At 40.7% G+C, this 27,053-nt stretch overlaps 1 protein-coding gene across 1 annotated transcript; it reads left to right on the top strand.

Annotated features, from left to right (window-relative positions):
- Window positions 1-1,785: 1,785 nt before the first annotated feature.
- Window positions 1,786-25,724, top strand: abcc12 (ATP-binding cassette, sub-family C (CFTR/MRP), member 12). The gene is made up of 32 exons (XM_032521675.1): window positions 1,786-1,923; window positions 4,300-4,356; window positions 4,613-4,764; window positions 4,910-5,056; window positions 5,221-5,368; window positions 6,312-6,551; window positions 7,063-7,236; window positions 7,546-7,693; window positions 8,545-8,693; window positions 8,931-9,038; window positions 9,966-10,184; window positions 10,721-10,792; window positions 11,014-11,138; window positions 12,021-12,093; window positions 13,058-13,261; window positions 13,639-13,773; window positions 14,701-14,800; window positions 15,770-15,820; window positions 16,620-16,712; window positions 17,113-17,216; window positions 19,318-19,500; window positions 19,691-19,917; window positions 20,299-20,436; window positions 20,638-20,827; window positions 20,932-21,021; window positions 21,746-21,935; window positions 22,389-22,548; window positions 22,994-23,072; window positions 23,352-23,465; window positions 23,722-23,886; window positions 23,968-24,094; window positions 24,565-25,724. Exons 1-31 carry the CDS (start codon window positions 1,843-1,845, stop codon window positions 24,058-24,060), a joined length of 4,209 nt encoding a protein of 1,402 aa, XP_032377566.1. The 5' UTR covers window positions 1,786-1,842; the 3' UTR covers window positions 24,061-24,094; window positions 24,565-25,724.
- The last annotated feature ends 1,329 nt before the right edge of the window (window positions 25,725-27,053 follow it).

The following is a 27,053-nucleotide window of genomic DNA, read 5'->3' as shown; positions in this document are numbered from 1 at the left end:
GATAGGTGGATAGAGAAATAAGATTCAGCCTGCCTACAGTAAAAGGCCACTCTAAAATGGGCCGTTTTACTGTCCTGCTATTGTGGCAGGTTTTTATCAAATTGTGTAAATAAGTATGTGTAAATACAACTATGTAAAAATTGTGTGGAAATCTTTGAATTTTTTTCAATAAGTAAAGAGAAAAGAAAAAAAACATACAAAATGATGTATGTGTCATTTAATTTTTTAATTAGTTTTTTTTTTATTATATGGGGGGAGAGATGTTATGATATTAATTAGTGTTCTGGTAGTGGACATGGTCAGACTGAAGAGACAGGAGGTCATGTGCTGATTTGACCGGGACAGTCAGAGGTCTGTGGGAGGGTAGCAGAGGTCGCTAGATGAAGAACACTGATGACCTGCTTGTTCCCCCACCACAAAATCTCAACTGAGACAACAGAGGAGGAGCGGGGCTGTCCCCCCCCCCAGGCTGACCCAGTCTGGTACGTCTCACACACTCTCACACTGAATGCAACACAAAGGGAGGTAGATTTGGTTTGTCTCGTTACCGGCTAGGCTAACCAGTAGCCGTGATCTTTGTGGTTTTGACAAGCACGGTTAGTTTAACGCATATGTAATAGCTCACACACATATATGTAATGTTTACATAATTTAACTTAAAGTGTGTAATTTTTTATATAATTTAACTGAAGTGCTTAAAGCATTTATGTTGTATTTACATGATAAGACTGAAATGCGTGGAATAGAAATGATGTGTCTACATGATTTAACTGAAGTGCTTAAAGCAGACATGAGTTATGGTTACATGATTTTAAAGTTGTTTAATAAAACAAGCAAGAAGCAATCTGAAATTACACAGGACCTGTCTCATCTTTAATATGATCTCTTGTTCGTAGCTGTTTATATATTGAATCTCTAATCTGTTACTGGTGGACAGAAGTTTTCTCGTTAGGTATTTTATGTGAATAATGGTAGCTTGCTCACGGGAGTTCCAACTAGCTTGCCTAAATTAGGAAAACTCTCAGGTAGGAAGTTGGTTTGGAGGTAACATGTACGTTCAGGGAAGTAGTAGTTTTAGCGTCAACAGGAAACTTCAGATTGGACAGATAGTCTAGCTAGCTGTCTGGATTTACCCTGCAGAGATCTGAGGACCAGGTAACCATAGTCCTCAGATTGGACAGATAGTCTAGCTAGCTGTCTGGATTACCCTGCAGAGATCTGAGGACCAGGTACCATAGTCCTCAGATTGGACAGATAGTCTAGCTAGCTGTCTGGATTTACCCGCAGAGATCTGAGGACCAGGTAACCATAGTCCTCAGATTGGACAGATAGTCTAGCTAGCTGTCTGGAGTTACCCTGCAGAGATCTGAGGACCAGGTAACCATAGTCCTCAGAAATCCTCCAGAGGTTAGAATGCCAACACAGAGACAAAGGAAAGGGACGGACATCCGGCCGAAACGTGGGTCATCCGGCGGAGTTTCTGGCAGCACCAGAGCAATCCTGAAGTGGAAGGTCGTGGATATAGAGTATTCATTATTTCATTCATTTATAAACTCATTGCACGATAAACGTCATGGCTCAGATGTGCATTACTGCCCCCAAACAGTCTGGAGTCGCTACATTCTCATCATGGGTCTCTCATCAGCGGGAGACAGATGCCACACTCTGTTTTGCTTGATATCAAACCGGTTTGAAAATGTTTAGGGTGGGCCCAAGCCTACGTCCAACCAGAGCCCGTCTGGCAGACTGAGCACGTTGTCCTCTGAGGAGAGAGGAGAGCATCCGCTGGACCTCTGAACAGGCCAACCTTTGATCTCCATAAAACCACTTGTGTAAGAGTGAATGCTGCTCCGCTGCTGCTGTAGACTCACCGTCAACAAGCTGCAGGGAGCCTTCCTCGTCTTCCTCGTCCTCCACAGACAGGTATTGTTTCATTTCAATACAGTTATTTAAATTTAGGTTTTTTGTTTTGTCACTTTATTTAAGAAGTTGTTCAGTTAACTTTGAGTTTAGTTTATTTAAATCAGTTTTTTTTTTATTTTGCAACAATATCACTCACGTTTTTGATGGCACAGCAGGAAGGAGGGCTGTGGTCTGAGCTTAGTCACTAGGACATTCTGGATGTTTTTAGGTGCTATTTATGTTATTTATAACTGTTACTACTGACTGGTGCTGAGAGAGTCTTTACTAAGGTGCATATGAAAAACTTGAACTTGGACTTGCCAAAGATGATTGATTGTGTGCTGTTAAATGTCTTTCAGAGGACTACTTTGTATTTTTAAAGGTCTTACATGCTTTCAACACAAAATGGTGTGCAATGGTTCAACCAGACTGACAACTAAAAGAGACAAAGATACTTCTAAACAACAGTTAAATAAGAATAGAAGAAATCAGCGGTCATTGGTAAAAGAAACTGGAAGCTTGGCATCAAATGTGTGCCGATTTAAAGAGGACCAGCTTCCTCTTTCAGTGTTAATGCCTATAACAAGCTGTTGTTTAGCAAAGCTGTCCTTCAAACTAAAATAGAGCAATAGAATAGAAAATACAATAGAAATATTGGAATATCAGATGAACATACTGAGAAATCCCAGTCCCAATCCCTTTAATTTCTGAATGGACTGTAGAGTGGCCAAAGTAAAAGAGCCGTTGATGAGGAAGAGGAAAATTGCACCATGGTGGTTTAATAAAGATTGATGGCCACTTACCTTTTCTGGTCTGAAAAATAATATCACAATCAAACTTCTAAGAATATTCTCCCCTGTTACACAACACTGTGTGGACCAATGCTGGGCAAGTTACTCAGTAAGTGGAATGTGTTACTTTTTACTAATTACTCCTTAGTAAACTCCCTTAGTAATGCATTTATGACGTTTAAAAAAAAAAAAAAAGTTACAGTTGGAAACTTAGGTTGGACCCCCCCTTACAGGAGGAGTCAACAATTAGCTGTAAAACCTTCTCCATTTAGCCTTCATTATGTGATGAAGACTATCGCACACCACATTCTCATGTTGTGTCAAGTTTCACATTTTTTTACGAGAAGGACCAACGCAGACTCCCATCACCATAGTAACTCGCTGTGCCTCCTGTTCCATGTTCCCAAAGCCTTTCTATAGTGACAGTACTTTGAGCTGTTTAAAGTAGCCTATTGCCCTCTCCATCAACCTCCAACCTTTGCTTATCTTTTTGGCTAGCAGCCGGCGTGACCTGCCCCCGCTTACATGTCATGTCATCAGAAAGGCTTCCTAAAACAAATCCCGTTTTGGTAATGCAGCGTTACTTGGATTTATAATTGGAACTCTTTTGGAAATTGTAATCCCTTACACTACTTGTTACTGGGGAAAGTAATAGGCTAATATTACAGAAATATTATTCGTCTTCTTTTGGGGCCAAATTATTTTGAATGTAAATAATACATGTGGTGTCTGAATTCTACATCTATGTGAAAATAGCCATTATTGAAGGAAAGAACAACATTGTCAATATGACAGCATTTATGAACAGCTGATCCTAAACATTAGACCAGTAGTGTATGCTACAGGAGCAATATGCCATTCAGGATGTGGGCCTGGATGGCCTCACATGGCTCTCCCCTCTTCTTCTGGTTTTACTGCAGTCAAGCAGCTTTCAGGCATTGGGGAATAAAAAAATAACCCCTCAGAAATACTCCATACAGTACAATTTGCATGTAAGGTTGTAAAGAATTGCTTTTTCAGCGCTTTTTGTATTTTACTGTGCAGTAAGGGTCATGTGGACTCATCTTTATGAATGTGCATTTCATTTGACTGTGGGAACTTTGACACAGTATGAATGGAGGTGAGAGGCGATATCCTGTAATTCATTGACACATTGGATTTGATGTTATTTATGAAGCATGAAAGACTGGAATTCAACTTTCAAGTTATGTTTTGTCATATGTTAATTATAATAACAATAAAAACAAGTTAAAAAGAGGCATGTGTACATTTGTGATACTGGAACAAGTCAAGTATCTGGACCGCACTTGTAATGCCTTGAGACTTGTCACAACGTGTAATTCAGTTTAAATACATATATAACACGTCCTAAAACATCCTGAATGCCTACCCCAGCGCTTCTGATTACTGATGACTCTGTTGTGATGTATTATGAAGTTTCAAACACATACATGTAATAATCGTGGTGTTGTTACACATGTTACATAGAAGAATGACTCCAGCCTCCTAGATGCTGTTAAAAAATATCTGGTAAATTATTCTTCAAGCTATGTTATTTGTTGACCGAGCCCTTGTTGGCCTGTGCATGTTGCTTCCCTCAGTACGGGGCACTATGATGAAAGGCTTTACTTTGGAGAAGATGGATACTCGAGGAGTCTCTTTTGTAAGTACAGAACAAACAGCAGCTTCCACCAGAACAATCCATCTCTTCACATGTTGCTTTCACTGCCGGAGACCTTTTTCCTCTCCTATTGTTTCTCCTACATCCTGTGTTTGATTCACTTTTTGAGACTCTTTAGCTGGAATATAGACCAAAGGCACCCTCTCTTTCTAGCTACTACTCTGTTTTTACTTGTTTAACTCAGCCTTTTCTCGGTCTGATTCTTTCACTCGGTCTCTTTGTGTTTATGACTCTTAAGAACGAAGATAGTTTCCGACGGAGAACTGGATCTGAGGCCTCCGGTCCAGAACATACTGACTCGGACAACAGCACAATAGCCTCCCCTACCCTATTTGGAAAATACGACCGGAGCCTTCAGACCCTCAAACCCTTCCGCCGGTCCTCATCCCAGTCAGTGTCATTGTTGAAATAATTTGTCGGTTTTAATAAACTTATACAATATATATTATGATACATCATTTTAAGATAACCTGTCTGATTGACTGATTCTACATATTTTTACCCATTGCATTTTGGGTGATGTTTTCATGTACAGGTCCCACCCACTGGACAATGCAGGTTTCCTGTCCTTTACGACCTTTGCCTGGATGACCCCCATGATGTGGGCCTTGTTCAGGAATAAGCTGGACATGAGCGCTCTCAACCTGTCTGCTTTGGATGTAGCCGAAGTCAGCAGAGAAAGGTCGGACATTCTTCACCACATTTCATCCAGTTACAGTACCGGTTATGTATAGACATAAGACCTGGCCTAGTTCCTTGGAAATGATCAACAATGGGGAACCTGTGTTGAGTGCTTCATGAGTGGCCCTGTTAATTAACAAGGCTGATTGTGTGTGTTGTGCACAGGCTCCACAGACTCTGGGAGGAAGAAGTGGCCAAGGTGGGCCTGGACAAGGCCTCTGTGTTCCGAGTGGTCCTTCGCTTTCAAAAAACAAGGCTGATTCTGTCTATCATTGTTGCTATCCTTGCCATGATGGCAGCGTTTCTGGGCCCGGTAATTTTCTTTGAATTTCAATATTAATAGTACCAGTGCTTCCTCTGTTGGCAGGATCCAGTGGCCTTTTGTGAAGTTTGTCATAATATCACATTCATTATATGTTGGAAGAAGTGTTGAGATTTTTTTAACAGTAAAGTGTTTTACTGGTGGTCCCCTAATACTGTATGTGAAGTCTCTTTTATATAGACCTTAGTGGTCCCTAATACTGTATCTGAAGTCTCTTTTATATAGACCTTAGTGGTCCCTAATACTGTATCTGAAGTCTCTTTTATATAGACCTTAGTGGTCCCCTAATACTGTATCTGAAGTCTCTTTTATATAGACCTTAGTGGTCCCCTAATACTGTATCTGAAGTCTCTTTATATAGACCTTAGTGGTCCCCTAATACTGTATCTGAAGTCTCTTTATATAGACCTTAGTGGTCCCTAATACTGTATCTGAAGTCTCTTTTATATAGACCTTAGTGGTCCCTAATACTGTATCTGAAGTCTCTTTTATATAGACCTTAGTGGTCACCTAATACTGTATCTAATGTGGTGGTCCCACAATGAGCTTTCCTTAGTATGTGCCATTTCTGAGTCTGTAGCTTTTGAGGAGGAGAGAAGGGGGGCAAGGTGGACCAACTGCCACTTTGCTCGTTTGAAATCCATGATGTCTCTCTCTCATGGGGGGGGCAAATTATCTGAGCGGACAAAGCAGAGAAAGGGGAAGTAACCTTGCCCCTTATGATGTCATAAGGGGAAGTTCCAGATCGGCCCATCTGAGTTTTCATTTTCTCAAAGGCAGAGCAGGATACCCACGGCTTGGTTTAGACCTATCACCATTTATAGCGCTTGGAGGTACCATAGGCAGGCTGGGGGAACGCATATTAATGTAAAACAAACTAATAAAGTGACATTTTCATGCCATGGGACCTTTAAAAATCTCTCTGTCCTCCCAGGCGGTTCTGGTCAATGAGATCCTAAACTATGTCGACGGCCCGGAGAAGTCCACCGTGATCCATGGGGTTGGTCTGTGCTTCGCTTTGTTCACATCAGAGTTCTTGAAAGCCTTCTTCATATCCTCGATGTGGGCGTTGAACCTGCGCACTGCAGTCAGACTGAAAGGTGCCTACTCTGCCTTGGCCTTTCGAAAGGGCCACTCTTGGGGGGGCTGCACAGCGGCTTTCAATGGAAGGGAAGTAATTGGGTTACCAAACATAAGGTAAAACATAATAATGATTAATAATGCAGGATGCCTCCATGTTTACATCAATGCTTTGTCCTCATCGCTCTGTAATTGATTGTCTCCAACAGTATGTAAAGTAAAACGAGCTATTTCCAACAAGAACTTTTCAGTTTTCCCTCAGCAGAAACATCTTTTGAAGGAATATACAGAGTTTTTTCTGCATTTGCTCATAAATCATAAATCATACTACCCCGAGCATCATACGTGCAAATGTAATCAGTGCTTCTATTATTGTCATAAAACTCTTCTTGAGTAATGCATTTTGTTATCAAACATTTAATTTGATATTACTGCATTTGTCTTCTGGTTTCCCGTCTAGTTGTTAGAGCTGTTTTATAAAGCCAGAAATATCTTGTGGAGTTCTCCTACTCTGACAGTTGGTGCAAGCAACTTTCCTTGCCAATGCAGTCTTGGCAGATGTGGTTTACGGTCTCTCTCTCTCTCTCTCTCTCTCTCCTCTCCAGATTATTAGTGTTTTGACCAACGATGGCCACAAATTGTTTGAGGCAGTGTTGTTTGCGAGCTTTCTAATTGCCACCCCAGTGCTCTTAATTGTGTGTACCATTTACGCCTGCTACATCCTGGGCTACACCGCACTGACTGGAGTCTTCATCTACTTCATCTTCCTCCCTTTACAGGTCTGTACGTTACAAACTGCACATAGTTCACAAAGAGACATATTTTCATAAGCAGTGTAAACTAAATCACAATCAAAGCTGAAGGCAAATCAAGAAATACATAGAATTTTTCATAATGGTCTATATCATGTATATCATGTGTGATTCTCAATCCTCAATGTCAACCTTATTTTCTACTAGTACAAATATTTAAGTTTTCCATGTTACCTGTGAGGTATTTTCCTCAACTAATTTAGCCCCAAGGACAACCCTCTTTTGCAACTTGTTTTCCATTGTCACTAATTTTAATACATGGATTTCTGCTTTCAGTTTGGCATGGCAAAGCTCATTAACATGTTCCGATGGAAAAGCATATTGATAACAGACTGCCGTGTTCGTACAATGAATGAGATTCTCAGCAGCATCAAACTCATCAAGATGTACGCCTGGGAAGATTCCTTTGAGAAGAACATCGCAGGTATGAAGTTAAGCAGCTGCATGTTAACTTTGGCTCCCAGTCAAACATGTTTTTAAACTCTCTTGTATACCACATACCAGGGAGTGTCCTTATACTGTCCCATTCATGAAAACACTAAACCAATCTCTAAAGATGTGTATGCTCCTTTCTATGGTCCAAAAGTTGGGATTTCTAAAAGCAAAGTTGAAGGGAGATTGTGTGCACCTTTACAGGAATCTGGAGATGGTGGACAATGGCAACACAGACGGCAAAGTAGTGAAGCTGTATGTTTTCATTAGTTTTTTTATTAGTTTTTGATGGAAAAAGTACAATCTGCCAGGCTGTAGGAACCAGGCTGGAGATGAGGCTGCAGCTGCCGCATACTCACCACCACCTTCCTACTGTAGCTACCACATAGACCCATACACATATAGAATGGTCTGCTATGTAGATTGAAAACGCAGGCTCCGTGGGTGTGCAGCACTGTGCTTCTTGAAATGTAGCTTCATCTTAACACTTTATTTAAATGTCAGGAACTCTTTGCATTAGAAGTCGCTCTTACACCTTTGTTTGTTAGTGAGACAAAGCCACAAGTATGGGGCTTATCCATGTGTGCACATTGTGTAGTTGATAAAAATTTGCAAAATTGCATGTTTCTCTCCATGCAACTTTTTAAATCTGATCTTTTGGAATGGACTCAACACAGCTGTGTTCACACATTCAAATGCTTTAAAGTGAAATTACATATTATTTAAAATTCTATTCTAAATTCCTATTCTACAATAAAATACTTTTGAGGAAATAACTTATCCTAAGATCAGAAACAAAACAATTTTCCCAGACATATGTATGTGATATTGCCTTTCTTACAGGCTTAAGGAAAAAGGAGAAGAAGGAACTGCAGAGGGCCAGTTACGTCCAGAATGTCAATAGCAGCATCACCAGCATCGTCCCCGCCCTGGCCTGTATCGCCACCTTCATTGTACACACTATGTTGGGCTTAAAGCTAGACACGTCTGATGTGAGTGCCACAGTAGTACAGCACATACTATAAAACAACCTTTGCCAATCTGAGGCATAAAATAAATGTGTTGAGATGATAATCTTTCAGTTTTGTTGCCACTGATTCATGATGACTAAACCGAACAGGCTACCAACAAGTGCTGGACCCTAGAGCATTGTGATCCATTTAAAACAAATGTCCAACCAGTACATCGCTGTTGTATTGTGTTTGAGCATTGTTTTTTGTTGTTGCCAGGCCTTTACCACCATCGGAGTCTTCAACGCTATGAGGTTCGCCCTCGCTCTACTGCCCCTGATTGTGAAGTCCTTGGCTGAGGCGGCTGTATCACTAACAAGACTCAGGGTAAACGGCTTTCTTTGTGTCACGCTCAGCAGTTATGGTATCGGTTGGTTACTAGTTACTAGTAATAGTACTCATTACTGCTCGGATTACATAACACATTTTCAACTAGGAGAGACTCATCGTAGGGAACAATTACTTATTAACTCGGTCTCGGTCCTAAGCACTGGAAATGATGAAGGGGAAAGGAAAGTGTTGGCGGAGGGTTGTGAATGACAGCTGACTGCAACAGAGAGAAGAGCATGTTTAAATATCGACAGCAGGAATATGATTGGCTGAAAGAGATGGGGGCTAAATCTGATTGGTGTAACTAAAAGTGTAAACGCCCTTTATTAGCAGGCAGAGGAACCAGGAGATGAGGGAGAGAGTTTGTGAATGAGTGACTTACATAAGCTAGTCTTCCTAGTTGAATGTATGCTAAGCTTTATTTTGCTGCAATACAAACTGCGATGTTGTATTAGAATGATATGTAAATATGGCTTCACTTCTCCAAAGCTCATCATCTGCCAAACAAGATGGAGTTGTAATAATTTTCAGATTGTATTGAGTTTGAACATGTAATGCCAAGCTGCAATGCAAAGTTGGCTTCAATGCTTCAGATCTCATTGACTTAGTTTTACACTTGCCTTCAAAGTTGACTACTAACTGTTTCTTTTCTAAAAGCAGATGAACATTATTTATGTAATTTGCAATTTGGTATCGTGGTGGTGTGTGTGTGTGTGTGTGTGTGTGTGTGTGTGTGTGTGTGTGTGTGTGTGTGTGTGTGTGGTGTGTGTGTGTGTGTGTGTGTGTGTGTGTGTGTGTGTGTGTGTGTGTGTGTGGAAATTAAAATGCCAGCATTCGTTTTGTTAATCACTGTTGCGGCTCTCATTTGAATTAACATTGTCTTTTTAAATACTTTTAAGCTTTCAAATGCAATGTGTGTTTCAGAAAATATTGGTGATCCAGAATCCAGAGAGCTACCTGATCCAGAGAAAAGACAGTGACTCAGCCATAGTGATGAAAAATGCTACATTTTCCTGGAGCCAGCCAGAGTCCCCACCTAGCTCAGCCAATGGGGTGAAGGGACACACAGTGGAGGAGTTGTCCCAGAATGGGAGGACTGAAACCTTGTCAACCCTGAGGAACATCTCCTTCACACTGCCTAAGGTGGGCTTTACCACTGATCCATACATACATAAAGTGAAAGAGATTAGGTTAAAGATAAACCCATACTCATGGCATTGGTGTGATTCATACTTGTGAAAAATGTTTTAAAAAAATAGAACACTGAATCATAAAAGTTTTGAACATGAGCAGAAGTCTTGCTGAAACTCATGTGAGCTATTCAGGTTCAGGGGTTTACAAATTGATTAAGAAACGTTAATTTATCATCATGTGAACAGATGCATTTAAAGAAGTTACTTGCACAAACAACAGACAAGAGGAGAGAAGAGTAAATCATGTGTGTCGTATATTTCATTATATTTTTATATTTTGAATTGGCCTCTGTTGCATGAATTGTTTTCCTTGACATAAATAAAGACATTTACAACATACAGTTTAGAATCAATATTCACCAGAATGCAGGAAATAGTGTCTAATGATAAAAATGTGCATTTTTTCCCATCCTGCCGTAACTATCTACTCTAACACATACAAACATGTGTTGTCCCCTGATGTCCCCTGTGTGTTGTCTCCTGCAGGGCGGCCTGCTCGGGGTCTGTGGGAACGTGGGGAGTGGAAAGACGTCACTGATTTCCAGCATTTTGGAACAGGTGTGCTCCTCCTTTTGTCTTTTTGTCATTGATTCGCTTTTAAAATATTTGCAAGTTTGACATTTTTATTGGCTGTTCATTTTCAACACTTTGTTGTCTGTCACTCTGTTACTCATTGGTTACGCTTCTTATTTACATTGTGTTACCTCGAAACCTGATTTAACTGATGCTATGTAACACACCGCATTTCTCATGGTTGTCTGCTTGTTTCCATTTCTTAGATGCACCTCATTCGGGGCTCCCTCACAGCTGATGGGACGTTTGCCTACGTTTCCCAGCAGGCTTGGATATTCCATGGAACTGTTCAAGAGAACATCCTGATGGGGGAACCCTTTGACAAATCCAAGTATTCAATCACTTAACCCACATACACTGTTACTTAGTATTTGTGATGTTACTACATTCCTACTGTTTCTCATTACTGTAGTTACACAGACCCCTAAAACCAAGTCAAATAGGTCGTTTATGAGGTTATCTGTAAAGATAAAGTTCTTCTTATCTCTGTTAGTTTGCATCTGGCAAGGTAGTCAAACAAGAACAGAGTTCATCTCTGTAATCTGACAGGATGATTGTTTGGAAATCCCCCAAGCTGCCAGCATGGGAAGAAGTGACACTGCTGACATGTGCCCAGAGTCACGTCATTCAGCTGATGTTTATTATTATTGTTGTTATGTCTATATTTATCATTTGAATGTATGAAGTAAATACTGTAGGAACTATCAAGATGCAGTACATCAGACCCTGAAACTACATACTGTTGAGCCCTGTATTTTCTTATGTACTCTGTTTCATGTGCATTGTGTCTTCTTCTGCAGAAATATCCAGTTTGTTTTTATATCACTGTTCATAAACTGCCAGGGACAGTATGTCGGATCAATTCCAAATATTGTTAATGTGCCTATCATTATTAGGCAGTAAACTAAGTTAACGAGTGCTCAAAATAAAGGGTTGGTTTCAAAACAATAAAAGTATGTTAAAGCAATGGTGAACGTTGCCTATACATTTCTGACATGTTATTTTTAATATAGATTCATAAGTAAAGACACTGCATGCAAAAGTTACTGAAGACAGAATCATGTTTTTCAAATCTTTATTATGTATTTTAGACAAACATTTTTTTCAAATTGCTATATCCAGTTGAAGTTGCTTTTACTAGTAAGTAAACAGACCCATATTGTCATGTCTTAAATGGCTCTATGAACACACTATACGTGACCTTCCTCCACAGATACAACAGAGTTGTGGATGTCTGTAGCCTCAGAGCTGACCTGACTATCCTCCCATATGGTGATCAAACTGAGGTAGGAGCTCTCTGCTGAACTCTCACCTCTCCAAACTAATTGTTTGTGTATGCTTTGCAATGGATTCTTACACTTACACCCTCCGATGTGTGATTAAAAGAACACTTGTGGACATGTGGAGTCACAAAAGATTGATAAAGATAAAAACCACCTAACTCTGTTAGTACAGCATTTCTCTGTGGTTGTGAAGTTAGTAATTTTCAGCAGCCATTCGATGATGTCCTAAACATGAATCATCATCATCAGAGATATTTTCCCCTTGCTCGCCAAGCAGCTAGCGCTAGTGACCATACACAACATTTCACAAAACAACATTTAAGGAAATACATGAACAAAATCCCCCCCCAACATTTCACAAAAAGAGAAAACACAACAGCATTTGGTGAGATAGCACAGTAAGGCGTTACTACAAAACCGGTGGCGATAAACTTCCCTGTTTACTCCAAACTGCAATATAAAATATAATTATAATACTTTTATGTTTCCACACTTTGTATCTTGCAACTGCTGCACAGAAATTTCTTATAAATTGAATTTGTATTTATCTCATAATCCCGACCTGTGAGAAGAAGCAATGTGCAGCAAGGCATCCAGTCCGCCAGAAATCTGGAAGAAGAAGATGATGATGATGATGATGAAGAATCGTATTGTTCACATCTGAGTCATAACTTATTAATTACAAGTTGAATACCAGGCCTCTTTATTTAGGCAGCTTGAATCCGATTTGCAACTAAATTTGGGATAAAGTCCAAGTCTGACTGGTGGTCCTGGGTTTATTTGAAGCTGGGAGTACTTTGCTGTCTCCACCGCCAGTTTCTTTGCACTTGCACTATCTTTTTTTGTAGGTATGTTCTATCTTTATTTATTGTACATTGTTGTAAATGAGTAAAAGTTGATTTTGGGATGTACCAGAGCCTGTCGCCAGTGTTCTTAGCAGCTTTCTGCTGTGCTGTTTTGTTGGCAGATTGGAGAGCGAGGGCTGAATCTGTCGGGGGGGCAGAAGCAGAGGATCAGCCTGGCCAGAGCGGTCTACTCCAATAAGGACATCTTCCTGTTTGACGATCCACTATCTGCTGTCGATGCCCATGTGGGGAAACACATTTTTGAAGAATGCATTAAGAAGGAGCTCCAGGGGAAATCTATCATACTGATCACACACCAGCTCCAGGTGGGGAAATGCATTTAGCAGATAATGAATCCTAAACAACCTATTATTTGGCATTACTCATTCAAATATGCACACTTGTTTATACTTAAAGTACATTCTGTCTATGTTTTAACATTAACAGATTCAAAAATCATTTTACATTAGAAGATCTATAGCATCCTACTGTGGTAATCCCCAAGGTAAAAGTTAATTACGCACCAGGAAGTGGAGTCTGTTTGCTGCCAGTAGTATTTCCTTCATCCTGACTTGGGAGCAGTATTACCACTCTCCCACTCTGGATAAGAGCGCCTGCCAAATGCCATGGATGTACAGCATGTGTACACGGCCACGGCGCTGGGATGGCGTTGTTGACCTGGTTGTCCTCGCTTGTGTTGCAGTATCTAGAGTACTGTGATGACATTTTAGTTCTGGAGGACGGCGAGGTGCTGGAGGCTGGGAACCACCGCGCCCTGATGAAAGCCAACGGGCGCTACGCTGAGCTCATCATCAACTACCAGATGGAGCAGACCCAAGTAAAAAAGCTGCAATACAAAAGTCAGATGTACTGTTGGCTTTGCTATTATGTGTCTTTCCTTATTGTTTTACTAGCTGTGAACACGTTTTCCCAGTTATTTATTGTTTTACCAGCTCAAACTGCTACATGTTTATTGAGATGCCAGAGGTTGATAGAAGGGAAGAACGTCATGTCTTCTTAATGGGCTCAAGGTAACGGTTCGTCTGCTTTAAGGTCAAAGGGAGTTATTTTCAACTTACGTAAAGACATAAAAGCGGTCACATGCATAGAGTATATATTCCTGTTTCCGCACAGCTCTGCTGTCAAACTAAAATAGTTGTTGAATAAAACAATCTCCACATTGGTATGCAAATGATGCATCACCTTTTTAAAATGTGCTCATTTGCATACATATGACAAGGCACAGCAGGTGAACAGGATAAACAAAATAACTCAAACATATGAGCAGAGAACGTCCCTGGTAAACGACTTACATCAAGAGTCTTTTCCCCTGAAATGTTATGTTAAAATATGCAGAATAGATTGTTCTTTTAATATAAGAGAAATCTGTATCTGCAAACAGTAAAACAAACATCTAAATGTGTTTTGGGATCTTTCTTTCTATTTGATTAAAAGAAGGCATGGAAGCAAAATTGACCAAAATCACAAATTTGACGACAACATGACAATAGTATAATTTGCAAAAAACAGTAATTGTAGGCTCCTGTTATATTTATTGAATAATATATTCATTTTTTTGCAATGTTTTTTTTTTGCTTTAAAATTAACAAAATAGCAGCAACAGCCCTTTTTAGTTTTCTGTGAATATTCATATTGATTTTGAGGTGTTATTTATTCCAATAACGCCAAAAGAATTAAAATGATTTATTGCCATGTGCAAAATAAACCAATTGACTATGACGGAGTTATTGCTTGGTGTCTACAGACTCAGAATGAGGAGGAGGAGGAAGTGTCACCCAGAGACGCTGCCCAGCTGAAGGTTGTGGGGCTGAGAGAAGGCCCCGACAGCGGCTTAGTGAACCCAGGTATGGAAACAGGAAAGGATGTTTGTGTAATGACCTAAAAGAGATTAAATGGGCTAATCCATGATGCCTCAATTCATCAGGAGAAATCTTAAAGCTATAGTGCAGAGTTTCTGTCGGCCAATGAGGAATTTGAAATGACGAAACAGTCGACAATAGCACACCATTTAGTCAGAGTAAATGAAACTGCAATAATTCCTACTCCTCATACGTTACAAACCCATTACTAACAGCAGTAAGGCGACATCCATGTCTGACCCCAGTCCCTTTTCCTTTTTTAGCACTCCACCCAGGAAAAGCCACACCAATGGTTTTCCGCGTTTTGGGGGATTTTAGTCCTTCTGCTGAACGTGTAGGTCTTTTCTAAGCAACACAACCACTGACTGAAACCTTTTGTGGGTGCTTCTCTGGGTTTTCAGCCATGCCGTGGCCTGTTGCAGCCGTCCTCTTCATCTCTAAAGATGAATGCGGCTGTTATTGTTTCTATCACTCGAGCCTCTGCACCCGAAAGTCACCGGACTACACCATGTTGTACACATAGCCATACTGACAAATCCAGAGAGAGTTATGTGGAGCTGATAGGCTTAATTAGCTTTGTATCAACTCATTTGGCAATAGATGAATGTGACAGATGTTCATTCATATAAAATAGTCACAGGTTATAGCTGTAAAATGAATGAAAACAAGACTGGATTTCAATATAGAGTTTAGTTTTGAGACATGTGTAGCACATTCAATCATAACTGGTGGAAATGGTTGCCTAAAAGCAGGGTAGAACCAAGGAAAGGAAATGAACTTTGTAAAAGCTTTGTGAAACAACAGCAGATAGGGCAACACTCCTAAACTCAATATTCTGTTGTTGTTGCATTATTTGGGCATTTATGTCTTTATTATCTACACAGTGTGGAGATGACAGGACTTTCTTCTTTATTCATTTGTACATTTCCCCCCCACATCTGTGCTTCCTTTCAGCATTTGACATGTCAGACGAAAAGGATGATGGGACAACAGCTGACCAAAAATGTAAGTCCACACTGTCCACTCGTTAAATCATAATTCTGATTTTGGAGCAGGGTCAGCCAGTTCAGATGTAATATATCAACATTCAACAAAGGTTTATCTTATCTTATCTTGAACTAATCTTATATTATCTTGTCTTATCCAGTCTCTGCACTGGTATGAGACCTATGGCGCTTACCCACTGGCATGACTGGTTGTCATAGCAACTTAAGAACTAACGCGACACACACACAGAACGTGGAAAGTGTGTTGTGTTTGATTCTCGGCATGTGGCTGTTTACCAGAAGACACATTTAGTTTCTAAGAATGTACTTTTATTACTACTATTTTTGTCACCTTTAGTGCCACACTATGAATGCCTTCAGTGTGTGGTGCTATTTCCATACAGTCTTTCAACAATGATCATGTCACAGCGCTTTCTACGATGGAGTGTAGCTGTTCTGAAGAGCCATGAACACTTTTGCCTTCTGACATGTCATTCATTCTATATCTTTTTTAAGCATATGAATTTTGAGAATTATTGAGTGCAGCAGATTTAAAATCCAGACAGATAGGTTGTTTTTATCATCCTAGAGTGTGTGTATAAATATAATGTAATTATAATACCTACGTAGTTTATGTGAATTCTAGACATTTTGCATTTACACTATTGTGAACTTACCAAATGTCGCTAGTGTACATTTACACATTAAAAAAAAAAAAAAAGAAATCCTTATATCCAATCAGGCAGGACACAGGCTGACGCAAAAGAAAAATACTTTGATCTGCTATCGTTCTACAAAATCCTTTCCTTCCTCTTCAGCTGTTGTCAGTGATCAGCTGGTCAGTCAGGAGTCTACCACAGAAGGTGCTATCTCCTGGAGAGTCTACCATCAATACTGCAAAGCTGCTGGAGGTCTGATACAACACACCACACACACACACACACACACACACACACACACACACACACCACACACACACACACACACACACACACACACAGTGCGTCTCACTATCTTTGTGGAGACCCATCATTGACATAATGCATTCCCTAACCCCTTACCCCAACCCTAACCATCCCAACCTAATGCCTAACCTGAACCCTAACCCCACCACTAACCATAACCAAGTCTTAACCTTCAAACAGCCCTTTAAAGTTGTGGGGTCCAGCATTTTGCTTAACGTAGTTAAACGCAAAGACACACACACACACACACACACACACACACACACACACGCATTGGCATGATTCTATGCAATACACAATGGACACGTGGCCAACCCGGTTGATGATGGTGGATGTGCTGCTACAGGCTACATCATCTGCTTCCTCGCCATCCTGAACGTTGTCCTGATGATCGGCTCCACAGCCTTCACCAACTGGTGGCTCAGCTTCTGGCTGGGGCAGGGGGATGGGGTGAGAACCTTGTCTCTCTCTCTCTCTCTCTCTCTCTCTCTCTCTCTCACACACACACACAGTTATAATGTTAATTTTTTCTCAGTGAGTGCGTGACTTTACCACAGCTGAAAACAATGCAAATTCTAATAAGCTCCAACAAGCACGTTTTTGTTTGACAGTAGTAAATAGTTCTCTTCACACAGTCTGTGTTACCCAATCTTTTTTTTGTTTTTAACTGTCTATGTTTACGGCTGAGCCACACCAGTTTGGTCTGTGTTAGCAGCGATGGAGGTGGTGGGCCTTTAGAGAACAGACAGAACTAAACGGTCTGTGACTAGTTTAAAGTTTTATTTGCATTTTACAAATGCAGCGCTATTTATATGCATGTAAAAGAGGATTAAAGGAGGACTAAAATCATGAACACGTTTTGTACGCCAGCCAGGACCGATGTAAACTCTTTCTAAACAATACCTTACCTTTGTTTGTTTAATGGCCCAACCCCTATGATAATGACCACTAATGAAGAAATTAAAACTGTTGACGTTAACTTATGAACTAAGAATAAATGGTGGTCAGTCAGATCAAGACAATCTACGTGGTTGAGTGGACTGGGGCTCCTGTGATTCCTGCAGAGGGAGACAGGAAGTCATTTTCCATCCCTGAGCACAGACAGGGCCATCTCCTCCCCTGAACGTTGGCCAATGCTGTCCTCTGCCTGCCAGTCCTCTGCAACACAGCCACTTAATGAAATCCCCAACTAACACAACTGGTGGGCCACTTAATAACGGTGTGAGATGGTAATATTTATTCATAACGAATATCTGAAGAGAACAGTGTATTGACTAGTCAGACATGAGCAGATATATTTTAGGATGAAGTATTTGTTGTTACCACATCTTTGAACACTATTCATAATAGGATAAGAAATGATTTATGTAGATGTAAAATGTAATGTGTCTCTGGTCCTCGTCTCGTCTAACATCATAAATCCCTCTGAGGGTCACACGCTTCTAGTTAAAGGTGCTCTAAGTGATGTCACACGTGTTTTAGGCTACAACATCTGTTGTCACATACAGCAAACATCTCCTCACTATCTGCTAGCTGCCTGTCCCCAGAACACACTGTAAAAAACATCTCATCACTATCTGCTAGCTGCCTGTCCCCAGAACACACTGTAAAAAACATCTCCTCACTATCTGCTAGCTGCGTGTCCCCAGAACACACTGTAAAAAACATCTCCTCACTATCTGCTAGCTGCCTGTCCCCAGAACACACTGTAAAAAACATCTCCTCACTATCTGCTAGCTGCGTGTCCCCAGAACACACTGTAAAAAACATCTCCTCACTATCTGCTAGCTGCCTTTCCCCAGAACACACTGTAAAAAACATCTCCTCACTATCTGCTAGCTGCGTGCCCCTTGAACACACTGTAAAAAACATCTCCTCACTATCTGCTAGCTGCCTGTCCCCTGAACACACTGTAAAAAACATCTCATCACTATGTGCTAGCTGCCTGTCCCCAGAACACACTGTAAAAAACATCTCCTCACTATCTGCTAGCTGCCTGTCCCCAGAACACACTGTAAAAACATCTCCTCACTATCTGCTAGCTGCCTGTCCCCAGAACACACTGTAAAAAACATCTCCTCACTATCTGCTAGCTGTCTGTCCCCAGAACACACTGTAAAAAACATCTCCTCACTATCTGCTAGCTGCCTGTCCCCAGAACACACTGTAAAAACATCTCCTCACTATCTGCTAGCTGCCTGTCCCCAGAACACACTGTAAAAACATCTCCTCACTATCTGCTAGCTGCCTGTCCCCAGAACACACTGTAAAAACATCTCCTCACTATCTGCTAGCTGCCTGTCTGCTACTTGTATTCATATTTTACACTGCACTACAATACAGTTTGTGCAATCCAGTGAAACAACCTTTTTTACCTAATCCCACTTACTTCTACTTCTGTTTTGTATTTTTGTCTGTAAATACTTGTATTTGTTGTAGAGATGTTACTTATTTACTGTATATACTTATTGACTTGCTCTTTCCTTACTCTCATTTTACCTTGAATCATTTCCCCGAGGGGGAAATTCTGATGTGTTCTCTGTTTTCCCAGTCATCCAATGGGACAACTTCAAACCAGGGCAACATCTCAGAAAACCCTGACCTGCACTTCTACCAACTTATTTATGGAATTATGGCGGTTGTCATGGTGACACTGGCCCTCATCAAATGCTTCTTCTACACTTGGGTCACCTTGAAAGCATCCTGTAAACTCCACGACACCATGTTCACAAAGGTACTGTTGAATGGCTGACATCAGACATAGATAACCGTGTTTACTCATTGTGAGTAAATTATATAAAATAAATATGATCACATAAAAAATCTGTTTAAAAAAAGTCTAACCATATAACAATTTGGTTGAGGTTTAAAAAGGATTACTTCTTTCAGACCTGGTAAAAACTCTATTGTTGTCCTTTTTTCAGATATTCTCGAGTCCCATGAGTTTCTTCGACACGACGCCAACGGGCCGCATTCTCAACCGCTTCTCCAAAGACCAGGAGGAGGTGGACCTCCAGCTTCCCCAACAAATGGACCCTTTCTTTCAGTTCTGTCTCCTGGTCACCTGTACCGTTATCATCATCTCGTCTGTCTTCCCCGCCATGCTGGTAGCTGTGGTTGTTATGGGAGCTTTGTTCACCCTCATCCTCTTGTGAGTTGATACCAGTAACATCTTAACATGATGAAAATAGATTTTTACAGCGACTATTGGAAATAACAATTCATAATCTGGTATCTGCTAATTATACATGCAGTTAACTTAGTAACTCATATTCATGGCATTTGCAATTATTTAGATTTTGTTCCACGTCCTAAAGCAGGCGTAGCTCACTGGGTAGGCTGTGTACCATTAAGGCTCAGTGGTAATCGAAGTCGCAGGTTTGAGTCCAGCCCTGGGCCCTTTGCTGCATGTCTTCCCTTCTTTTCCCTCTGTTTCCATTGAAATAGAAGCATAAAATGCCTAGAAAATATATTTACAATTTTTAAAAAGATATTTGAGATATATTGAATATCAGTTGTTATTCGTCTGCAGTATATTCCAGAGGAGTATCCGTCAGATGAAGAAGATGGAGAACATCAGTCGCTCTCCCTGCATCTCTCTCACCACCTCTACCCTGCAGGGCCTTAGCACCATCCATGCCTACAACATAGAAGATAACCACATTAAATTGTAAGATACCAGAGTTCCTTAGCACAAAATACTTTCTATTTTTGCTTTTTGTTTGAGGCTTGCTGAGGATGTTCGGCTCTCCATGCAGTGGCTTGTTTTAGCAGCAGTGGTTCAGATCCTGGTCTACATTACAAACACAGAGTGTTGTGTTTAGGCAGTGGGATGTTCACTAACCCTTGCATGTCCTTTATCATTTTGTAGGTTCAAGTCACTGAATGACATAAACTCCAACTACTTTTTGCTGTTTTGCTCCGGGACACGTTGGCTCTCCTTCTGGCTGGATTTCATGGCTGCGACCATGACCTTGTTGGTGTCTCTGTTCGTAGTGCTCAGCAGTAACGACCTCATCAATCCTGCTTTGAAAGGCTTGGCCATGTCCTACACCACACAGGTACATTTGGACAGCAAATGATGAACATTTGGTTTATTTTTCTAAATATCCATTGCATGTGACTGCAACATGTGTGTGTTACAGACTGTTTATGTGTTGTCCAGCTGACAGGCATGCTTCAGTACGTAGTGAGGCAGTCGACGGAGGTGGAGGCCAGATTCAACTCGGTGGAGCGGCTGCAGGAATACATCACGGTCAGTCTTTAGACTTCTCTGCTGTAAAAAATAACTGTTTATACACAGCAGTGTTGTAGTCAAGACGTCCTAGACCGAGACCATCACCAAGACCAGAGTGCATCGAGACTTTGAGGGCTTGAGACCATGTCAAGGCCAAGACCAAGGCAGGGTGAGACAGAGTCAAGAAGATCAAGACCAGTGACACCCACAGAACACAAAAGATCTCCTTATGGTTTAGGGAGCCAAATGTTACTACTGACAATCTGGCTCCTCCTGTCTCCTGCATTCACTTTCTTGGGAGTGCGTGTTAAGGGAACTGGGTGAGGGGGTTAACAGTTACAATTTTCAAGTTTGAAATTAGTCAATTATTGGTTGCATTTGAAGCAGGAAGATTTACATCCAATCACAGCAATGATGTTAACACATACAATTAGACAATGCACAGGCAGTTCAGTGATATCCCTCCAGTTGTGGTCTTGACCGGTCTTAAATTCAAATACAGAGTCCTTTTTATCTGAGACCGGATAAAAGATTTGATTCCGAGCCTTAAAAAGTGGTCTCAAAACCAAGACTGATCTCGGTACTCCAACACTGATGCACAGGTTCCTTGGCTCCATTCATCTGTTCTGGTCTTCTTGAAACTGTCCTTAAAACTCAAGAAGGGTAAATTCTGAAGCAATGTGTGCTTCCACTATGCAGGAAGTTATCAAGTGACACATATGTTGTTATTGATTGTGTACAGGATTGTAAGCCTGAGGCCCCCAGACACCTAAAGAAGGCTCCGGTCCCAAAGGACTGGCCAAAGAGTGGAACCATCGCCTTCCAGGACTATAAGATGAGGTACAGAGAGAACACACCCATTGTCCTGAACGGGCTCAATTTTCTCATCCGAGCTGGAGAGAAGCTGGGCATTGTGGGAAGGACAGGCTCTGGTAGGACACTGACTCCAGTTCTTTTTAATCATAACTTTGTATTTCATACAGCTTAAGTTTGGTTTTCATAGGCAATTCAGAAAATGTCAAGATAAATATAGATGAGTGATTGATTTAAGAAATGATTACTAATTCTCATAGAGTGGAATCTTGAACAGTCCTAAACACACAATTTGTATTTGTATCACCTTTAAATATGTCATATTACATAATAAACATACACACGTGCAGTAAATCACACAACCTACAGTCTATATTGCTCAATGTATCTAATACAAATGTTGATAACTCTGTGTTGCAGCAGCATCTTTGGATTTAAAGTGTAAATGAAATAATTACCTAGGGTTAAGGTGTTGTTTTGTTAAGCCATTGTTTTAGGGTGCTGAGGGAAAATGTACCTCTGTAAACCGTGAAGGTTACTATTCTTAGGTCCTCTATGCTTTGTGACTGCAGGGAAGTCGTCTTTAGGAGTGGCCCTGTTCAGGCTGGTGGAGCCAGCAGCCGGGACCATCCTGATAGATGGCGTGGACATTATGGACATTGGTCTGCACGATCTGCGCAGCAAATTGTCTATCATCCCCCAGGATCCTGTGCTATTTATTGGAACAGTCCGGTAACTATGGCTGACCGCTAACTCCACAGAGCTCCATGTAAAATCAATGGGCGTAGCGTAGCATCACCCATTGGTTTGTGGACCCCCTTTTTTTGTGCGCCCCTAAAGCTTCCCCCACTTTATCAGAGGATAAAATAAATGGGACCTTTATTTACTGAATGAACACCATATTGTATTGAAGAGGACTTTAAAGTGGAGATTTAGGCAATAAACTCATTATGATAATGTTTAGTGAAGATTTTCCCATAGACTTCTGTAAAAACTGACTTTTTTCAGTGCCCCCTGCTGGAAATTATTGCGGGTTTAGGGAACTTCCACGATGGCTTCACCATTCAGGCCCAAAGCTTTGTCCAGTACTTTTTACAGTCTAACACACTCAATGTCTCCGCTGTGGGGGGTTAGTCACTGACTTACCAACTGTCATACTGCATGTGTGTGCCTACAGATACAACTTAGACCCCTTCAATAGCTTCAATGATGAGGAGCTCTGGAAGGCACTGGAGAAGACCTACATGAATGACTCGGTATGTTCTCCGTACTCTATGAACCACAGTACATTTACAGTTTAATTACACTGTGTGGTCATTTATCCAGAGTACCTCAAATGTAAAGGCTGTACCTAAAGAAATGTATAGTTGTATTCCACCACTGAACTAATGTATTAATGGATATTTTTATCTAACTCTCAGGTCATGAGTGTATTTCTCAAAATGTCAATCTATACCTTTAATGCGCTGTTTATCTAGGTTGCTTTTAGAAGTAATAATAGCCGTAGTATTATGAGTATTATTTTGTTTCCTCAGATCTCCAGACTGGAGGGGAAACTACAAGCACCGGTGCTGGAGAATGGAGAGAACTTCTCCGTAGGTGAAAGACAACTAATGTGTATGGCTAGAGCACTACTCCGCAACTCCAAGGTTTGCATCCGCCTCTCCTGACTTCTTTTTCTTTACACACTTTACACTTTTACTGCTACTGAACAGCCACTGGATTAGTACTCCTACATATCTACATGTGGCAGTACTCCAATCAAACAGGTAACTGCTTGCCATTTCCCTATTCACATTTGCATCAATGAACCCACCATGATCCGAATCTTTGGCCAGTCTTTTACTCATACAGTATTTTATTCTAAATTGTGTTCTTTTGTTCTGTATGCCTGTTGTCCAACAGATCATTATATTGGATGAGGCCACGGCATCCATCGATTCAGAGACAGACACCTTGATCCAGAACACCATCAAAGAAGCCTTCCAGGACTGCACCGTGCTCACCATCGCCCATCGTATCAACACTGTGCTGCACGCAGATCGCATTCTGGTCATGGACAACGGAGAGGTAACAAACAAACCCTAATACACAAATATAAAGATTGTGTGATCAAAAACCTAGACTTACAGTAGGTGTTCTATCTGACAGGTGGCGGAGTTAGACCATCCAGATGTGCTGAGGCAAAGACCAGACTCTCTGTTCTCCTCACTCCTCACTGCTGCTAACACTGTGAACACTTGAACTTAAGAGGCCCTATGGCAACACAGCACAACGACACACTAATAACTGTAACATAAGAACGCTTTCCTTTTTAATCTGGACCGGTGTGTTTATATCAGGAGTAACTGAGCAGCAGAGATGGGGTTTAACATTCATGCAGAAAAAGACAACATTTCTATTTTAATGCCTCCGTGGCAGCGACAGCCGTGGCCGGAGACATTTTGGTTTTGGGTTGTCTGTCTGTCCCGTTCTTGTGAATGCGATATCTCAGGAACGCCTGATCAGAATTTCATGAAATTTGGCCCAAACGTCCACTTTGACTCAACGATGAACTGATTAAAGTGATCAGAAGTCACTGTGACTCAACATAAAACATTTTAGCCCATAACTCAAGAATCCCTACACTAATAATGACAACCTTTCACGCAGATGTCTTCTATGATAGAATAATGACATTTTGTACCAAAAAGGGCAAAGGTGAACTTCACTGTGAAATCATGATTTTCTTCAAAAACGCTTTTCCGGCCATTATTTAATACCATAACTCAGGAACAGAAGGGGAGACATTGGGTCTGATACTGACTTGGTGACACTTAATGTGTGTCCACGGTGAAACTGTGGTGACGTATGGAGCTTCTGTGCTGCCGGGTTAAAGCTCTCTGTGAAGCATTTATGTTTAGGATATGTAGCTTATTTTCAGCAACATCCATGTTTGAAGCAATGTCTTCGGTCATGGCTACAGCGTTGTGTTCTGTCAGAATCAGCTTTATTGGCCGTCATGGAAACACATACAGGGAATATACATCTGTTTTTGTTTCTCTGAATAAACTGACACACTAATAGACATACAGCAGAACAAGAACAACAAAGTTAAATAAAACTGGTCTCAATCGCTAGTCCTCTTTATATAGCATGATTTTAATTTTTGGAGCCATTGTGACAAGTCGATACCACAGCGGTGTCTTCAGGTTCTCGTCAGATCCAAGGCTCGCTCCTCCCTAGCTCCACCCTCTCTTCCAAATATGGTCACTTTTGGCTCCATAAAACCAAGACGGTAATGGCAAAAAAAAACAAAAAACTTGAGGTTTCCAAATGGAAGTCTACAAACCAATGGGTGCCGTCACAGAGACTACATCCACTTCTTTTAATACAGAGTATGATATATCCCTATAACACAAATCCAACATTCTTTACAGAAAACATCCTCGATCCTGAGAACTCCCAGGATTTGACCTTGTCCTTCTGTGAAGACTTTATGTTTAATTATTCTCTGGAATCATACATGTCAATATAGTGATAACTTCCTTTCACCAAGAAATAAATGTAACCCTTTCATTAAATACCTTCAAAGTCTTTACTACTTATGAGCCTGGACAGATATGGATGTAAAATACAACTTGACTGGTTGGCGGAGGCATTCAAGGCATTCAGGACGCTAATCCTAAAACAAATACATGGACAATGTTATTTTATAAGATTTTTACAGGAGTGAATATGATTGTATGTTTAAAACATTATTTATTGTTTTTTATGAATTTGTTTGCTGCATCTTTGCTAACTTCTGCATGTGAAGTTTCAATCTGCTGGGTGAATATGCCCTACATATTCAATACATTTTGAAATGATGATGATACTCATGTAACAAAGTGACTACAGACAATGCTGCAATAAATTATGGAAATGTGTGAGTTTCAGTTGCACTGTGTGCTGTTTGCAGTAATCAGTGACAACTTCTTCTACCTTGTCTTTTTTGCATTTAGAATGTGTTCAAAAACATTATAAGCTTTTTTTAAGGGCTGCCTATTTTCCATTAAGAGTTTTTTTTTCACCAGTTGAACCACCCCCCACTTTCCTCTTTAGTGAAACCATTAGGAGATGCAGAGTGATGGGATGACGGGTCTGATGCTCCATACTTTTGACGAAGTCAGGGAATTTGCTTGAGGGTCAGTTCATAGAGAAAGTTTGCTACTACACTTCTTTAAAGAGAATTTCACACACACAGTATGGGCATCAAATCCAGCCAGTGTGTTATGAGGAAGAGGGTTTTCTGCTGTGAAATCCTGTTAAGGCATGACATTCCTTTCATCTGTGGTTATTGTGTTTCAGTGGTAAGGCCTCGTCCCCAGCCTGCTCTTTCAATCCCCGCTTTATCTCTCCACTCTCCATCCTCTCACCTTCCACTCATGATAAAAAAAAAACCGATGGGGATACACAATATACACACTGAGATATAATCCTTACACATGAAGATGAAAAATGTGTGCATGTTAAGAGCTAATCTAATGAGCACTTCAAACTCAGACCGGTTTCTTGCTCCATATAAATCCAACTGAGTGAGATGGGAAAAATATCCTCCATTATATCGGAGTTAATTGCTTAGTTTGAACTGTTTTCACAGATTGTAACATTGATTAAAACATGCATGAAGTTCACTTCGGCTGATGTGAACACAAGAACCTTTAGCTGCAAAACAGGGAACCCTTTAACCATGGAGGGGGACTAATTCAATTCAATTTATTTTTTTTATAGTATCAAATCATAACAAGAGTAATCTGAAGACACTTTACAGATAGAGTAGGCAGATGTTTTGAACCAGTGCTTCAGCTGTCATCTGACCCAAGGACACATGATGGCACCAGAGCTTGTTGCCTCTCCTCCTGAGGGCCCGATGATGCAATTAAAATGTGTTTGTTCGAAGGCTTTAGTTTCAAAAACACAATCACCCAATCATACGTTTAGCAAAGAACCTTTCCTTATGTACTCTGATATCCTCTGTGGGCATATTATATTTTACACATTGCTTTCCAAAAGTAGTCTCTTGCTTTTAAACAAATGCACAGTTTGAAGGACGATACATATTTGCCCCTTCTCTGCTTCTTTGATTGTAGCATGGTGTGTATTGCTCATGTATGCTATATGCTGGTTGTGTTTAACAGTGTTGTAAAGGTAAGAGAGTAGCACTGCACTGACTGCTCCGAGCCCCCCCTCCTCAGCTCAATCAGAAACTTAAATCT

Source organism: Etheostoma spectabile, chromosome 1 (assembly GCF_008692095.1).
Source record: "Etheostoma spectabile isolate EspeVRDwgs_2016 chromosome 1, UIUC_Espe_1.0, whole genome shotgun sequence".
Classification (NCBI taxonomy): Eukaryota; Metazoa; Chordata; class Actinopteri; order Perciformes; family Percidae; genus Etheostoma; species Etheostoma spectabile.
The sequence above is the reverse complement of the archived record's forward strand: the minus strand, read 5'-3'. Positions and strand labels throughout refer to the sequence as shown.

Coding starts and splice junctions, on each gene's coding strand:
- abcc12 (XM_032521675.1), top strand. CDS start 1,843: ATGCTGCTCCGCTGCTGCTGTAGACTCACCGTCAACAAGCTGCAGGGA. Junction 8,694..8,930: donor TAAAGCTAGACACGTCTGAT/GTGAGTGCCACA, acceptor TGTTGTTGCCAG/GCCTTTACCACCATCGGAGT. Junction 12,094..13,057: donor CATATGGTGATCAAACTGAG/GTAGGAGCTCTC, acceptor TTTTGTTGGCAG/ATTGGAGAGCGAGGGCTGAA.